This window comes from Heloderma suspectum, chromosome 6 (assembly GCF_057233095.1).
Source record: "Heloderma suspectum isolate Gila_16-S chromosome 6, 16-S_ref, whole genome shotgun sequence".
Classification (NCBI taxonomy): Eukaryota; Metazoa; Chordata; class Lepidosauria; order Squamata; family Helodermatidae; genus Heloderma; species Heloderma suspectum.
Window position 1 is genome coordinate 119,355,717 of NC_139463.1, and position 18,754 is coordinate 119,374,470.

Genomic DNA, 18,754 nt, shown 5'->3' on the forward strand with positions numbered 1-18,754 from the left:
TTTTTTTGGAGGTAACTGCAGATAATGCAAATATTATTATTTGTATTATTTTCAATTATATGCAGTTTGGAAGTAACTGCATATAATTGAAAATAATGGTGGTGATGATGATGATGATGATGACGATAATGCCTTCTGTTGTCTGAGCATGGGGGGGGGGAATCCAGAAGTTGTCAAGAAGAAGAAGAAGAAGAAGAAGAAGAAGAAGAAGAAGAAGAAGAAGGCCTTCTGTTGTCTGAGCATGGGGGGGGGGATCCAGAAGTTGTCAAGAAGAAGAAGAAGAAGAAGAAGAAGAAGAAGAAGAAGAAGAAGAAGAAGAAGAAGAAGAAGGCGGCCTTCTGTTGTCTGAGCATGGGGGGGGAATCCAGAAGTTGTCAAGAAGAAGAAGAAGAAGAAGAAGAAGAAGAAGAAGAAGAAGAAGAAGAAGGCCTTCTGCTGTCTGAGCATGGGGGGGGGAATCCAGAAGTTGTGAAGAAGAAGAAGAAGAAGAAGAAGAAGAAGAAGAAGAAGAAGAAGAAGAAGAAGAAGAAGAAGGCCTTCTGTTGTCTGAGCATGGGGGGGGGGAATCCAGAAGTTGTCAAGAAGAAGAAGAAGAAGAAGAAGAAGAAGAAGAAGAAGAAGAAGAAGAAGAAGAAGGCCTTCTGTTGTCTGAGCATAGGGGGTTAAATCCGGAAGGTGGCAATCATGTTCCACTGTATAGGCATTAAGTAGGAAATGCTCAGAAACTGAAAGTAGCAGAAGCCACAAGTGGTGGAAGAAAACAGAAGTGGAAACCGAAGTGACCACAGATAGCAGATGTCTAGGAATTGTATGTTCAAAGGAGAAAGGCACCTCAGGGTATGAAGAAGTTAACCCTTAATCTGACTTAAGCTTTTGCACGGTTGAACAAGAAGGCCATTCAAGGAAATTGTGGCAATGATTCATTCATGTGGGAGTCCATGGCTCCATCCCCATCAATCAGTGTTTGTGTGTGCATGTGTGTGTGCGCGCGCATGCATGGGAGCGTGCAGTGGTGCCTGGTGCACATCTGGGCTCATGGGTTTGAAAGCAGTGTGACTAAAGTTAGGTGGGGTCAAAGGTTCTTCTCCAGGACAGGAATCCATTACACAGAGTGGGCCAACTGAGGCAAGGTACAATAACTTAAAGATCATGAGTCTAAAGCAAAGGTTGGGGCTGTAACCTGACCAAGAAAACAATACAAATGCACTCGTCTGAACCCACATTTGTCTGCTAGAGGAGCCAGGCACTGCAGAATGGACAAATTGAAGTGCACAACTTACCTTTAAAATAATGAATGGAAAGCAAATGTTTGGGGATAGAGGTCTGGGACATAAAAGATATCAAAGGACTTCCTTGAAGCATTTAATTTAGTGTGTGTGTGTGTGTTTAACTTTAATTTGTTTGTGTGCTAATTTAGTTTAACTTTAATTAGTGTGTGCATGTGTGTGTGTGTGCACGTGCATGGGAGTGTGCTGTGGTGCCTGGTGCACATCTGGGCATCTGGGTTAGAAGGCAGTGCAACAAATTTTAGGTGGGGTCAAAGGTCCTTCTCCACAAAAAGAACCCATTACAGAGAACGGTCCAACTGAGGCAAGGTAACTTAAAGATCATGTGTCTGAAACAAAGGTTGGGGTTGTATCCCTGACCCAGAAAATAATACACATGCATTCATCTGAACCCACATTGTGTGCAAGAGGAGCTGGGCACTGCAGAATGGGCAAATTGAAGTGCCCAACATATCTTTAAAATACTGAACGGAAAGAAAGGTTTGGGGATAGAGGTCTGGGACATAAAAGATATCAAAGGACTTCCTTTAAGCCAGATGTCTCTGCTTCACAAGCAAGCCATTACAATAACAGAGGGAACAGAAATGACTTTAACATCATGAATACAAAGCAGGGGAGAGATCCATGGGGGGGGGACCTCCCATGGGTTAATTTTTTTTTGCTCCAGCAGCAGCCCCTACTGCACAGAAAAGGCAAATTCAAGAAGTGAAAATGGCAGGGTTGGGGGGCATAGGAAAAAAAAATGATTCACAAACACACACTCACTTTCCTCCACTTTCTCTCTGACATCACCGACCCACAGAGTCAGACACATCCCCGCCCTCTCACACAGGCAAACAGGGAAATACATAGCATGCTAATTCCTGCAAACATCAACCCACAAACACCGAGTCAGGCATTCCCTCTCTCTCTCCACCCTCTGTACATTTGTTTGAGATCAAGCTCATTCCATCCCATTTCCATATGAGCTTCCAATAATAATAATAACAACAACAACAACAACAACAACAACAACAACTCTATATGGAGATCAATACACATTTTTTGTAATGAATGCATTCATGTGCATGTATTTTTTTAAGAAATAATTTTGGAAATGATGCATTTTGTCATCCTTAATGGTCTTTTTCTGTCTCTGCAGACATTTCATCCCAAATTACCCTCACAGAGTCTGGGGAAACAAAAGGCTGTCTTCAGTTCCCCTCAATGTAATTAATGTCTCCCACACATGTCGAGGTCCAGACTAGTTGTGACAGTGTTCTGCATAGCTGCAGCCAGAAGCGGAATTCTTTCTTCGGCCCACTACCCTTTTTCGATGGATTGATCTTTGGACTGTCTGCCTGGAAAGCATCTGTTCCTCCTCTGAGTTGTGACAGAATTAAAAGCTGTCTATGTGTTAGCCTATCCCTCTTCTTCTTGCGTTGCTGTTTTCTTTTTGATTGGTGTCTCAGTGTTGTTCACATGGGCTCCTGTTGACTGGTGACACATGGGGCCAGCCTCACCATAAGGCAGAGCAAGGCAGCCATATTTGGTGGGAGGTGCTCAGTGGGGTGGACGGGGTAGCAGAGGCAGCCCCCTGGACATTCTCCTCCATTGGGAAACACAGCTCCGTATTCCAGGCTACCTGCCTGGACCCCCTAAGCTATCCTGTTCTCCTCAGGCAACGTGGAGGTCGCCCATCCCCACCTTAAAGGTAAGATTCAGCTGCCACTCCTTTCACTTTCCGTATGTGGAATGGGAGTGGAGTCAGCTTGTCCTTCACCTTAGGCAGCAAAATGCATTAAGTCAGCCCTTTCAAGTGCACTTTTTCATTCACGAGAGAATTGTTGGGAATATTGCAACCTGATCTGCAACAGAGCTGTGCATCATGGACCCCCCACCCCAATCCACTTTGGAAGCGGCTTCAGATCCTCAGAAGCAAACCCCTACCAGCCTCTTACTGGTTTGGACCCGGTCCATTCCGACTCGGATAGAAAAGCGAAGCAAGTTTTGGATAGCCAGATCACCCATTTTTGGGTCTTCACACTGATTTGCATGGGAGAACACAAATGGGCATAACGTTTTTAGTTTTTAGGATACATATATGATATTTGGGGACCTCTTGACCCCCCTGGGGAGGAGGGCCCCTGCAAATTTTCAAACAGTTTGGGAAAGCGGGTTTTGTGTGTGTGTGTGGTACACGGAGTTATATATGATGTTTCCCACAGAAACCTCAAAGCAAAGAGCTGTAACTTCTCCCTGTTTCCACACACGCACATGACACCTTGGCCGCTCCCAGCCCCCCTCGAGGGCATTGCACCCCCAAACCCGAGGCAGATTGGCCCAGTGCCTTCTGTGCTAGGTGCAGGTGAAAATTGAGTTTTTCCAGGAAAAAAATCCCAAAACAGCGAACTGTCACTTCTCCTCACTTCTGTATATCTACCCGCTTCCTCCACCACTCTCTTTGATTGGAGACTGCTGGTGTTGGTTCTGGCTGAGAGTTCCTATTCACCAAAGCACACTCCCACCCCCTGCTGTGCTCGCCTTCCCACCTCCCCCCACCTTCCCATGTCTGCTCACCTCCCCCCTCCCTCCTCATGCCCCTCCGCATGAGCTTTTAGAAGTTGCCCAATTTTGTGCAAACTGTAGGGGTGTCAGAGAATTTCTCGCCGAAACTTCGTTTCGTAGTTTCGGGAAGAAATTCTCTGCCTCCGCGCCCCCCGCCCCCCCCGGGATGGGACTTACCTTTCCCGAATGTCACTCCCGGCGGTGGGTCCCAGTGGTGGTTCGGCAGGGCTTTGACAGGGGCGGGGGCGGCAGCCGGTCTTTTGACCAGCTGCCGCCACCGCCGCCATTCCAAGAAAAGTAAAAAAAAAAAAAATGCCCCCATGATAGGCTACGTGACGATTAACGTAGCCTATCACGGATAGATTTGCAAAGTCAGCCGTGATAGGCTACGTAAATCATCACGTAGCCTATCACGGGTGACTTTATTTGGTCGCTTATTTGGTTCCTTATTTGTTCCTTATTTGGTTCCTTATTTCCTTATTTGGTCGCTGTAGTCTACGTAAAGATTTACGTAGACTACAGCGACCAAATAAGGAAGGAGAATGGCGGCTCCCTATGGGGGCCGCCATTACTGTACGCGCTTTTTTTTTTCCCCAAAGTCACCCAAGATAGGCTACGTGACGATTAATGTAGCCTATCATGGCTGACTTTGCAAATCTAGCCGTGATAGGCTACGTTAATTGTCACGTAGCCTATCACGGGGGGCTTTTTTTTTTTTTTTACTTTTTATTTCGCGGCCGGGCGAGGCGAGGCGCCTCCTCCCCGGCCTGAAGTTCGGCCGGGCGAGGCGAGGCACCTCCTCCCCGGCCTGAATTTCGGCCAGGCGAGGAGGGAAGCCTCCCCCCCGGCCTGAACTTCAGGGGGAGCAGCGAAGCACCTCCCCCCCACCACGGAGCAAGCTGCAAGATGAGGTAAGTGACTTTCGAGCACTCCTAGCAAACTGCGATTTCTGTAAGTAGTTCTACCTGAAATTTTGTGCAAATCAGGATCTCGGCGTGTGTGTGTGTGTGTTTACCCCCTGAACACACACACACACACACACACACACACGCCCAGATCCTGATTTGCACAAAATTTCAGGTAGAACTACACTATGGGGGCCGCCATTAGCCGTACGTGCTTTTTTTTTTTTTTAAGTCACCCGTGATAGGCTACGTGACAATTTACGTAGCCTATCATGGCTGACTTTGCAAATTTAGCCATGATAGGCTACGTTAATCATCACGTAGCCTATCACGGGGGCTTTTTTTTTTTTTAACTCTTTTTGGAATGGCGGTGGCGGCATCCGGTCGAAAGACTGGCTGCCGCCTCTGCCCCTGTCGAAGACCTGCTGAACCACCGCCGGGACCCGCCGCTGGGAGGGACATTCGGGAAAGGTAAGTCCCATACCGGGGGGAGGTGTGGGGTGCAGTGGGGTGTGGAGAATGTCTCCCCAAAACTACTTCGGGGGGCCGAATACGTTGGCATGCAGCCCCCCGAAGTTTCGGGGAGAAATTCTCCCCCATCCCTATGAGTGACGCGGGCAAGGTGAGGGTTGCGTCTGCCGAAGTCCAGGGGCGGAGCTAATGAAAAGACACCGAGTTCTACCCCACCCACAGATTCCTGACTTCTCTAGGTACAAACTGTGCTTTTGAAACTGTAAGCGGTGCCTCTGTATTGCAATGCAAGGAGGTGTGAATTAACCATTTTTCCTTCACTTAAAGGAAGGTGTGGTCTCTTTTTATTGAGAGAACCTTCTGTGTGCATGTGGACTGGTATACATTCATTCTGCTCTGCCTTTCTCTGCTAAATTGCCATTCTAACAAGAGGTGGAAAAACCATATAAAACCCAACAAGCATGAAATGTCTCATTTCTATATCTGAGCTGAGATTCCAGGAATGCTGAGTTCTTTTCTTTATCAGAAATAATATTCACCGTGGATCCTTTGTGTTTGTAAATTTTTAATAGAAGCCTTCATATATTCAAGCAGAAGAATAAAGTTCAGCCCCTCCAGCCCTCCGCACTATATCCCAGTCGGCCACCTAAGGTCCTCCAAGCGGTCTCTGCTGCGGTTGCCTAATGTGAGATTGGCAGCCACAACCAAGAGGACCTTTTCCTTTGCTGCCCCGCAGTTGTGGAATGACCTGCCTGTTGAAATGCTCCTCCTGACCTCTTTGTAGGTTTTAAGCAGTCTAAAAAGGCTCCATTATTCCGGCAGGCCTTCCCTTTTTTGGACTCTTGTTCCTTTTGCCATCTTTTGTATAATGTTTTTCAGTTGTGTTGTTTTATTGTTGGATTTTTTTAAAAAATAATGTTTTTAGTTCAAAGTTGTTTTAGATATATGTTGTTTGTATATACTGACCCTATGCTTTTATGCAAATGGTTTTAAACTTTGCATACTGTACTTTAATGTTTTCACTTTTGTTAACCATCCAGACAGCTTCAGCTGTGGAGCAGTTTAGAAAGGTAAGAAACAACAACAATAATAGCTATACCCTCCAAATTTGCGGGTATAACTATGGAAATTGTGATTTGCACAAAATGGCGGCCATAAATAGTGCAAGTAGCAGTATGGAACGTGTGTCCCTCCTGATATTGTTTCAATCCCAGTCCCATCAGCCACAGCCAAAATGGCCAATGGTCTGAGTGATGGGAGCTGTAGTCCAACTTCATCAAGGGTAGACATACCCATGACTGACACTATATTGATTAGATACCTTTTGCTTTGCTATTGCATGGCTGAAGCTGGACGGGATGTATACCATGGATGTAGAAATGGTGCAGTTGAACAAATCTGCTGATCTTTCTTTATGCATAAATTCTCGAATACAAAGTCATACTGCAACATACATAACGACTTTCAACGGTAATTAGATGGCAAGACAGAGCCAGTGTCACAATAGTACTCAAACTTCAAATGTATATTTCATTTACTGGATATTCAGTGCACTGCACTGCATTGGCTTCCACTGAAGAGGGCAGAAAAACAGAACACAATGATGAGATGGGCAGAGGCACAGAGAACATGTGGGATTGCTGCTCTCAAGTGAAGCCACACAGAGATGATCTCTCTTCAGTTTGAGGCTGTTGTCCTATATCGTCATGCCTGTGGAATCATGCCAAATGTTTCTGGTGTGGCCTCCTTTCAAGGGAGGTTCAAGGGAACCTTTCAAGGGAAGCTGTCCAATGAATTTAAAATAAGTAATAGAAATTTTCGTGCTTCAAAAATCGAATGAAGATTCTCTTGTAAGATTGTCCCTTATATACAATAGGTTATGCAAATAGTGGGACAGTCCATTCTTTAAACTCCTCCATCTACTTCCCCTGTACTCAAGTTGATCTTGCAGAGGGATCCATCCCTGGTAACCATCAGCTAACCTACAGAGAGTTTCCCTTCAACATCCAACAGAAATGCTTCTTTGGATACACTTATTTTTCACCTTCTCCATTTTCAAAGGTATTTCATTCCTCTGCAATTACTGTCCCTTAACAGGAGGAAGCCGTTATAAGCCACCCCAGTAATTCTAATGTAAGTTGTCTCACTTCTTAGGTGTCCAGTCAGACATTTCTCTGGTGGAATCTGGAGGGGGTATCAAAAGGCCTGAAGAGTCCATTCAATGACATGTACGACCTCAGGATTCAACATGGGTAGCTACTGGATGAGCTGGGTCCGCCAGGCTCCTGGAAAGGGGCTGGAGTGGCTCTCAATGGTGAGTGGGAGCACTGCATATTATGCCAACTCTGTGAAAGGCCGATTCACCTCCTCCATGGATACTTCAAAACAACAGGTCTATCTGCAGATGGGAGAACTGAGAGCTGAAGACACTGCCATGTATTACTGTGCTTGACACAGTGACAGAAAATGGAGCTGAGCTTGTGCAAAAACCCACACAGAGGCCCGCGCAGAGGGGAAGAATCTGGTGGTTCACAGGACAGGAGCATCTGTTCAGATTTCAGTTGAGCAACTGAGCACATCACATTGGAAACCTCAAAGGGACCTCTGAGGTAGTTTCAGAATTTGTTTACACAACCCGTTTGTTCCTTGGCTAATAGAAATTCACAGTGACTAATGATATTTTCAGTGGGGGCAGCTGCCTGCCTCCCTGCCTGCCTTCCTTCCTTCCTTCCTTCCTTCCTTCCTTCCTTCCTTCCTTCCTTCCTTCCTTCCTTCCTTTGTTTCTCTCTTGTAAACAAGGCTTCCCCTGGGAACAATGCTGCTGCATGACATAACGTCATTCCTATTGGGCCATTTGCAGTGAGGAATATTTTGTGGATGCTCCTGCTTATTTTTTTATTTTTATTTTTTGGTCAAATGAAAAAAAAAATGACTACAACTCTTTGTGGATTCCTATCTGTTTGGTAAGTCCACCCCAGAAAATGTAAGGAATTTCTAAATACACCTGCACCACACGCACACACACACACAAAGATAAAGTCAGCATGAGAGATGTAATCGGGGGGGGGGTAGTATTTCTGCCAGCAATTTAATCTGAGCTGGCTGTGTGTTGAGTTCATTAGGGATAGATTATGTCATGGCCATCCATGTAGGATCTTTATGTAGACTACCGGGACCAAATAAGGAACGCAAATGGCGGCGCCATGGGCCGCCGCCATTTGCGTACGCGCTTTTTTTTTGTTTTTCAAAGTCACCCGTGATAGGCTACGTGACGATTTACGTAGCCTATCACGGCTGACTTTGGAAATCTAGCTGTGATAGGCTACGTTAATCGTTACGTACCTATCACGTTTTTTTTTTTTACACTTTTTCTTTCACGGCCAGGGAGACGGGGCGCGTCTCTCCAGCCTGAATTTAGGGCGGGTGAGGGGGGGAGCCCCCCCCCGGCCTGAATTTCGGCCAGGCGAGGCGGGGCGCCTCCCCTCCCAGCCTGAATTTCGGGGGGAGAAGCAAAGCGCCTCCCCCCACACCGCGAAGCAAAGCTGCGAAAAGGTAAGTGACTTTCGTACATCCCTAGCCACAACCCTCTCAAGTACCTTCCCTAGAAAAGGGGTCTTCGCGACTGGACGGTAGTTGTCTAATACCGTGGGGTCCAGGGTGGGCTTCTTCAGGACTGGCCACATTACTGCCTCCTTAAGGATAGCTGGGACCACCGCTTCCTGTTGGGAAGCATTTATCACTCCCTGGACCCACCCAGTCATACCCCTTCAGCTAGCTTTTATTAGCCAGGAGGGACAAGGATTAAGAGGGTACGTGGTTGGTTGCATTATTGCAAGCATCTTGTCCACATCATCAGGCCGTAACAACTGGAACTGATCCCACAAAATCGGGAAGATGGTGGCATCAGAAACCTCGACTGGTACTGCACTAACAACAGCATCAAGGTCGCTGTGGAGACAAGCGATTTTGTCCTCAAAGTGTGATGCAAAAAGGTCACAGCAGGTCCTCGACGGGGCCAGGGCCCCATTTACTGGGGAAGATGTTAACAACCGCCAGACCACCCAGAAGAGCTCCACTGAGGATGCAATGGAGGCAGCAAATACACCTTCTTTGCTGCCCGCACTGCCACACAATAGGCACGATTATGCACTCTAGAGCATGCTTGGTCATCAACATTTCGAGTCTTTCACCATTTGCGCTCCAGCCAACGTCCAGCCTGTTTCATTGACCGCAGCTTCCCAGTATACCAGGGAGCAGAATGGGCTCCACAATGCCGGAGAGGGCACTCAGGTGCGATCATGTCGATGGCCCTCTGCATCTCATTGTTCCACTGTGAGGCTAGGGTCTCGGCTGGATCACCAGCTCTCTCCACTGGAAAATCCCCAAGAGCATTCAGAAATCCATTGGATTCCATCAGTCTCCTAGGGTGGACCATCCAAATAGGCCCCCACCCCCTGCAAGAGGAGAGTAATGCCGTCAGTTCAAATCTCACCAGGAAATGGTCTGACCATGACAATGGGGTTACTTGGAGCCCCCCAATCTTCAGACTACCCATCTCACAACTTGGAGCAAAAACCAAATCAAGGGTGTGCCCTGCTTCATGTGTTGGGCCAATGACATCCTGAGACAGCCCCATGGTTGTCATGGAGGCCATGAAGTCCTGAGCTGGAACTCCGGAGACAGCCTCAGCATGGAAGTTGGAGTCACCCAGAACCACCATCCTGGGTTCCTCCAACACCACATTTGCAACTGCCTCTGACAGCTCAGTCAGGGAGGATGCTGGGCAGCAGGGTGGGCGGTACACCAGCAGCATCCCCAATCTGTCTCTATGGCCCAACACCAGGTGCAACCCCTCAAGGCCTGCTCCAAGGTGGAGTGGTCTCCTGGTGATAGAGATGGAAGTTCTATGAACCATGGCAACTCCCCTGCCCCCAGCCCTCCAGCCTATATTGGTGCTGTACTGAGTACCCGGGTGGGCAGAGCTGAGTCAGGTTGACTCCACCCAGCTCACTCATCCAAGTATCAGTGATACACGCCAGGTTGGCACTCCCATCCATGATTAGATCGTGAATGAGTGTGGTCTTGTTGCAGACTGATCTGGCATTAAATAGCAGCACCGCAAGAGAGGAGGCCACAGTGGAAGAGCTACCAGCTACATGAGAGCTAAAGGAGGGGGGTAGAAGGGGAACAGTGAATAAACACCTGTGGCCCATTCTACTTTGATGTCCCAACCCCCTCCTCCTACCGTTATCTCCTTCTGCCGCAAGTCACTGGAATAGTGGTTCCTCCTCCATAGGTCCCCACATTAGAGTCTCCTAGGCACATCCTTACCACCATAAAATACCCACACACTCTCCACAGCCACCCACCATTCAAATATACAATCAACCAGTCAACTCATACACTCCACTCATCCAACAATCACTCCCAACCAAACTAATACAGTCACAGTTTATAATTGTGGTTGTAACCAGCTGCTGGGCACAGTTAGGACATCAGGCTTGTTACTAGGGATGTCAGAGAATTTCTCCATGAATTTCGGGGAGGCCAAATGCCAGCGCATTCGGCCCCCCGAAATTGGTGGAGAAACAGGCTGCCCCCCCCCCCGGGACGGGACTTACCTTGTTCGAATGTCCCTGGTGGCGGCAGCGGCGGCGGCAGCAGTGTGGCGGTGGTGCAGTGGTGGCGGTGGCCGGTCTTCCGACTGGCTGCCGCTGCCACCATTTCCAAGTAAAACAAACAAACAAACGTGATAGGCTACGTAAAGATTTACATAGCCTATCACGGCTAGATTTTTAAAAAACACAGTGATAGGCTACGTAAATGTTTACGTAGCCTATCACGGCTGACTTTGAAAAAAAAAAAAGCGCATACCGAAAAGGTGGCTCCCATGGGCGCCGCCATTTGCGTACGCACTTTTTCTTTTTTTAAAAGTCAGCTGTGATAGGCTACGTAAACATTTACGTAGCCTATCACGGCTGACTGCAGGGACTCAAACAGCGGCGGCTATGGCCGCCGCCATTTGCATCCCGGCAGGAGTGGAGGTTTTGCGGCCGGAGGGATGGGGCGCCTCCCCTCTGGCCAGAGTTTCATGGGGAGGGACGGGGCGCCTCCCCCCCAGCCAGAATTTTGGGGGGAGGGACAGAGCGCCTCCCCCCCACCGCGAAGCAAGCTTCGGGATAAGGTAAGGGATTTTCATCCATCCCTACTTGTTACCCAACCAAATAAAGTAGAGAACAAGTAAAGTGCTATTTCCTAGCCATGTAACCATCTTCCATTGGTTCATGCACATTCTATCTCACCTGGAAAGTAGCAAAGCAGTTCTCCCACACACACCCTGGCTCTCACCCAGGGTAAGCCTAGGGATGGCAGAGAATTCCGCCACGGATTACGGTGAGGCTGAATGCCAGTGCATTCTGCCCCCCGAACTCTGTGGTGGAACGGCCTGCCACCCCCACCCTCCTGCAGATCCCCCCTGTGACGAGACTCCCCTGGGGCGGATCTTCTGGGCGGTGGCGGGTTCGGCGGCGGCGGCCGGTCATTTGACCGGCTGCCGCTGCCGCCATTTCCACTCTAGTAAAAAAAAGAAGAAAGAAAAAGAAAGACGTGATAGGCTACATAAAGATTTACGTAGCCTATCATGACTAGGTTTGAAAAAAAAACCTCGACGTGATAGGCTACGTAAATCTTTACATAGCCTATCATGGCTGGGTGGGTTAAAAAAACCAAACAAACTGCATACGCAAATCGCTGCAGCTACGGCCGCCACCATTTGCGTTCCTTATTTTTGCCCTCTTAATCTACGTAAATATTTACGTAGACTATGACGGTGAAAATCAAGGGGAATGCAAATAGCGTAGTGGGTGCTATTTGCGTCCCTTTTTGATTCGCCCTTTTAGCCTACGTAAATATTTAATAATTTAAATATTAAACAGCTGGATTGAGGGAGATTCCCCCACACACACACACACATAATGGAAGAATATAGTTCTTCATATTCCCTCGTATGTTTATTCCTCATTTTGTCCATTACCTGAGCATATGCACAGTGTGCTTTTTATTCAAACAAAGAGAAGGGTGCTGATCTTTCCCTTCATACTGCATTTGCACAAGTGAAGTGTGACTGCTTCAGAAAGAACTTTCCATTATACTGTCTCTTTTTCTTCATGAGTTTCATAACAGAAGTATGATCTAGTGGTTAGAGTCCAGCCCAAAGTCACCCAGTGAGATAACTAACAGGAGGTTTGCTAATGAGCTGGATGTGGAAATACAAAGCTGGGCTGGGGGCAAGTGGGGTGCTGACATGTGTAGGAGTAAGTTGCATTGAACTCAGTAAGATTGACTTCTGAGTAGACATGCACAGAGTTGGTTCTCCTCTCCATTTTAGCCTCACCATGTCACCAACAAGGCTGGATGTGGAAACAGAAAGCCTAGCAGGGGGAATAATACTCATGCAGGGCTCCAGACCAGCATGGTCATTTTAAAAGGTTTTTTTCTTTCTTTCTCTCAAACAGCGTTGCTTTAAACCAAGAGTGCATCGCTCAGGCACACCTGGGGCAGCCTTGTTTTGGAAGCCCCGAGGAGGAGGAAATGTTTTGGATGAAAGTAATTACTGCATGTCCCAGGACAGGGGGAGAAATATGTAAATATCTATGAAAAATAGGGTTTCTTATGGACGATATACAGAATTACGGCTGTTGTTACGGATTTATCTTCGTAATTTTCGGAGCAGAAAAAGAAGAGGAGAATTCCGGGGGCTTGCAAACAACGGTACAGAGCACTGGCTGCAAACTGCACAAGTCAAGCGGCACGGAAGGTACACAATTTGTGCATCCCTACACCAGACACTTAACTATGAGCCTCAAGCTGAACAGTCTCAAACAGATAACTGGCCCTGGGAACTAATGGGAAGAGAAGCTTTGCTAACCACTGTAACCATCAACTGGAAGTCTAGACGTGAGACAGAATGATTTGTTGTGCAGCACTAACTCCTCGAACTAGACATGTGCTTCTCCATTCCCACTACAGGAAGCACAGGTGGTGGCGGTGACTGGCATTGCCTTTTATCACCTTAGGCTGGTCCATCATCTGTGACTCATCTAGGGAAAGTGGAGCTGGCCTCAGTCAGGCATGAGCTAGAGATACCCGGAGTAGACTTCTGTTACCTGCTCTACCTTGGGTTGCCTTTGAAGACAACCCGAAAATTTCAGCTGGTGCAGAATGTATCTGCTTTTCTTCTTCATGGATCTCATGACTTGAACCATATTACACTGATTATGTACCAGTTGTGTCACTTGTGCATTTTTAGGTTTAATTCAAAGCCTTGGTTTGGGCCTTTAAAGCCCTGAACAATATGTGAACAGGTTATCTGAAGAACTGTTTGTGCCCATATGAACCATCTCATGCTTTGACACCAGTATCAGAGGGTCTGCTTGTTGGCCTGTCCTTAACATCTGTTAGATTGGTGGGCACTAGGGATGGACGGACCTCCCTGCGCCGGCCCATCACTGCATTTGCCAAACTTTAGCTCTGATCCGACCCAGGCGATTGGTCCAGGGCGAGCGGCTGGGTGGTTCAAAGGATGCTCAGGAGCAGCAAGTGGGCATCTGCTCCCTCCTCAAGCACCATTGGCAACTAAGATGGCAGCTTATACTTTTCATAAGTATCCCATGTATGCAAATGGAGCCTTAAAGGGGCAATGTCTGCAACACATCAGGTCACCCATAGGAATCAGCTCGTGCTTTTCAATGATATCAGAGGCCATGCTTGCTGTCCTGACCTACCATCAGTTAGAATGATGGACACTAGGAACAGGGCCTCCTTGGCAGTGTCCCAAATTTAGGAAACTCTTCCCTAAAGGATATGCAGTTGCGCCCCTCAGGAAAGATATGCAAAGGGTTGTAAACGTGCTGTGGTTTTATATATGTTTCATTGCTATGGCTCCAAAAGTGTGTGTGTGTGTGTGTGTGTGTGTGTGTGTGTGTATGCATGTAAGCCCCCCACCCACACTCCACCACCACCACTGCCCCAAAATCAATTTTCTCTTTAATATGTTGTGTTTAGTGCTTTCCATGTTCACTCAAGTTCCAAAATGCGTGGAGCATGTCATTTAGGCAATACAGATATGGTGTGATGTCCTATGTTATGGTGAGTTCCAGCCTCACCGCTACCTTGGAGCTGGATGACTGTCAGAGGCAGGGTGGTGGAGATTCCAATCATGTCCTGGATTTTCCTAGTGCTGATCATTTAAAATTGCTGATAGAAAGATGGTGGATAGAGATACAGATACAGATAACGATACATACATAAAACAGATTAAGAACAGAATAGTTCTTGAAACATATGCTTTGAGCTAAAAGTGAGGGCTTCCTCTCTCATCAGGAGCTGTGCTGTTAAAGGGATACCAGGAGTGGCAGTCTGGAATGCCTGGAGATGAGAATTCCTTCGGAGAACACAGAGGTACGATTGGTAAAATGCTGACAATTGTCGTCTGGATTAAGGCCATTGGACTAAGGATTCTGAGTCTGTAGATCCAGAGGGTTTCCCTTTTGTCAAGCATGCCAGTGTCTTTTTTTTGTTTTCATGGAAGCAGTTGTACCTCAGAGAGACGATGTGCAGGAGAGCTGGAATGTCTTGCAAACCCCACTCTAGGTTTTTTGTTAGAATCACAGGTTTGTGGTTATGGAATTTTGCTGCTAGGTCTGTTGTCCTTTTCCCCAAGATATATTGCATATGACATCCGTTTTTCTTCCCCCCCCCATTTTTATATTCAATAAATAAATCACATTAGTGGAAGTGCATATTTCTGATTGTCAAACAACTTCTTTATGTGCAGCCTGAACTAACACTTTATGGAAATGGGGGGGGGGGGCTGAATGTGATGCATGGTGGATATTTAATGGCTTCCGTTAAACAAGCCACGTTGTTGCTTTGCTGTTGTGCGGCTTTACACTCATCTCTTGGCCTAGATATAGAGACACAGAAAGAGATATATAGATGTGTGTGTGCGCTGTCTGTTCATATGTTTCTATGAAAATGCTATTTATAATATATATGTATGATATTGTATCTTCAAGTTTTTTAATTTTTGTTAACAGCCTTGAGAGCTTTGGCTATTGAGTAGTATAAATATGCCATAAATGAAACGAAATAAAGACCGATGCACAGTAATGTGCAGTCAGAAGACACAGCCGACTACTACAGTGCAAGTCAGAGACATGGTGATGTGAAGCCAGTCTTGGGTAATTTAAAAATGATCATAAGGATAAGGCCTTCTGTTGTCTGAGCATAGGGGGATAAATCCTGAAGGTGGCAATCACGTTCCATTGTATAGGGATAGAAAACGCTCAGAAACTGAAAGCAGCGGAAACCACAAGTGGTGGAAGAAAACAGAAGTGGAAACCAAATTGACAATGGATAGCAGATGTCTAGGAATTGTATGTTCAATGGAGGAAGACACCTTAGTCAACCCTTAATCTGACTTAAGCTGTTGCACGGTTGAAAAGAAGGCCATTCAAGGAAATTGTGGCAATGGTTCATTCCTGTGGGAGTCCATGGCTCCATCCCCATGAATTAGTGTGTGTGTGTGTGTGTGAGTCCGCATGTGCATGAGAGCATGTTCTGGTGCCTGGTGCACATCTGGGCACCCGGGTTAGAAGGCAGTGCAACGAATGTTAGGTGGGGTCAAAGGTTCTTCTCCACAAAAACAACACATTACAGAGAACAGGCCAACTGAGGCAAGGTAACTGAAAGATCATGAGTCTGAAACAAAGGTTGGGGTTGTATCCCTGACCCAGAAAATAATACAAATGCACTCATCTCTGAACCCACATGTGTCTGCTAGAGGAGCTGGGCACTGCAGAATGGGCTAATTGAAGTGCCCAAAGTAACTTTAAAATAATGAGTGGAAAGCAAAGGTTTGGGGATAGAGGTCTGGGCCATACAAGAAATCAAAAGACTTCCTTTAAGTCAGATTTCTCTGCTTCACAAACATGCCTTTAGAATAATAGAGGGAAAGGAACTGCAATGACTTTAATATCATGAATACAAAGCAGGGGAAAGATCCATGGGGGGGGGGAACACACACACCTCCCTGAGATTACATTTTTTTGCTCCAACAGCAGCCCCTATTGCACGGAAAAGGCAAACTCAAGAAGTGAAAATGGCAGGGTTGGGGGGCATAGGAAAAACTGATTCAGAAATACACTCACTTTCCTCCTCTTTCTCTGTGACATCAACACACCAACACAATCAGACACCTCCCCCCTCACACAGGCAAACACAGGGAAATACATAGCATACTGTGTGACCCACATGCCCTCCTCCGTGCTCCTCAGCTGATTGCCTCCCCCTCCCCTGCAGATTGGGGCCTGGGACAGCTGCTGAGCACTCCATTTCCAGGCCATCCAGCTGAGCAGGACAGGGAGGCAAACAGCAGGATGGCACAAACTGTGATCCCTTCACACACATCCTCTCCCTGCTGCGTCTTGAATTGGCACATGGAACAGCTGAGAAGCTCTCCTATCGACATGCTTCTCAGCTGCTCCAAGCAGAAAACTGCACCTGCCCCATTGTGCACCTCCCACCCTGCTCCCCATTGCCAATCAGGCAGAGAGAGATTGGGAGAGAGGAGAAGCACATAACCAGCCTCCCTCCTGATCCAATCATGTCCCGTGCTGACTTTTTACCCCATGAACCTCCACTTAGTGGCACATGCCACCTTCAGGGGCCAAAGGTTGCCCACCCCTGATTTAGACGCAACGAGGACAGAACCTTGTGGATATCCCTCAAACTTTCTCCTTGCCCAGAACTCCACACCTTGTGCCACAACCAGTAAAAAGGGAATTCAGGATGCCAGTTGAAAAAATGTGCAGATTTTTGTATTCAGGAATCATTTCATGCAAGAGTACAATGCCATATCTAGGGCCTCTTCAAGTGTTTACCTGAAAATCTAAAGCCATTGACATTGTGCATACACATACACACACACAGACACACACACACACATTCCATGGATTATACTTCTTTTGAATTCATTTCATTCCTTTATTACATTTCTGCACTGCACAATAACCAAAGCTGTCTGGGTTGTTTACAGAGTTTAAAAACCTCGAAATACAATATATACAGTATATAAACCATCTCCATAGGATCTTAAGCAAACAGCACAACACAGAGACACACATATATCTCCGCAATTTTAAACATGAATAATAAAAAAGACTTCCAACTGTAGAGGGCAGGGAAACTGAGCATGATTATGTTATGGGCACAAACTGGGCATGTGGGACTGCTTTTCTCTCCCGTACTTGTGCATTTGAGACTCTGTCCTATATTCGCAGCATTTCTGGCATTATGCAAATGTTTCTGGTGCGTTCTTCTTTAAAGGGAAGTTACAGGATGGGGTGGATAATTCAAAATCTCTGTAGAATTCCACTCACTTTCAGGCCCTTGCAGTTGGTGGCAACGATCAGGCATGGACCTCAGGCTTGTGATCAGTTTCCTATTGACCTTCCCTGCATGTAAGAAAAACTCCCATTTCCCCTCTGTCGACATTTCAATGATGGTTCCCTGTATTTTTCCCATGTTTCTTCTTTTTTAAACTTTTGTCTTCCTTCATGGTCTTTTTTTGTCTGTGCAGACATTTCCTCCCAAATTACCCTCACAGAGTCTGGTGGGGGTGTGAAGAGGCCAGGGGAGACCCTCCGCCTGACCTGCAAGGTGTCTGGATTTTCACTCACAAGCTATGGAGTGAGCTGGGTCCGTCAGCCTCCAGCAAAGGGACTGGAGTGGGCTGGAATTATCTGGTACGATGGAAGCAATGCCTATAACAGTGCCCTCCGAAATCGGATCACCATCACGAGAGACACCTCGACAAGCCAGGTGTTCCTGCAACTGAGTGCCCTGGCGTTGGAAGACACGGCCATGTATTACTGTGTGAGAAACACAGTGAGGAAAGTGTAGGAGAGGCAGTACAAAAACTTCTCTTCCTGAAAAAGAGGCATGAGTCATTCATGGGTTTGTGTGCAGCAGCTTGAGATGGGATCATTGGTCCTTGTTTCTTTCCTCAGGCACAGAGGCACACAGTGCATGGTGCTACATTCTTGGTGGAGTGAAAGGTAGAACTGGAAACAGAAAAATGCATCCTGGGATCCTCCAAGGTTTTAGACGGGGTTATTTTTGCAAGCACTCAATGCTTCTTCCCAGGCAATATCCAGGCTTGGTGCTTTCCAGGCTTGATGCAAACGCCCCACCTACTTGTTGTTTTTAAAGCAGTAGTCAGAGATGTATTCATAGTGCAATGCTCAAGTACGGGGGAAACAAAAGGCTGTCTTCAGTTCCCCTCAATGTTATTAACATCTCCCACACACGTCTAGGTCCAGACTAGTTGTGACACAGTTCTGCATAGCTGCAGCCAGAAGCGGATTTCTTTCTTCGGCCCACTACCCTTTTTTGTTGGATTGATCTTTGGACTGTCTGCCTGGAAAGCATCTGTTCCTCCTCTGAGTTGTGACAGAATTAAAAGCTGTCTATGTGTTAGCCTTC

At 46.9% G+C, this 18,754-nt stretch overlaps 1 gene segment (V, D, J or C); it reads left to right on the plus strand.

Annotated features, from left to right (window-relative positions):
* The first annotated feature begins 12,720 nt into the window (after positions 1–12,720).
* LOC146342875 (Ig heavy chain V region PJ14-like) lies at positions 12,721–18,754 on the plus strand. The segment is given in 3 exon segments: positions 12,721–13,025; positions 14,591–14,668; positions 17,850–18,754. Coding segments are annotated over 3 exon segments (546 nt in total).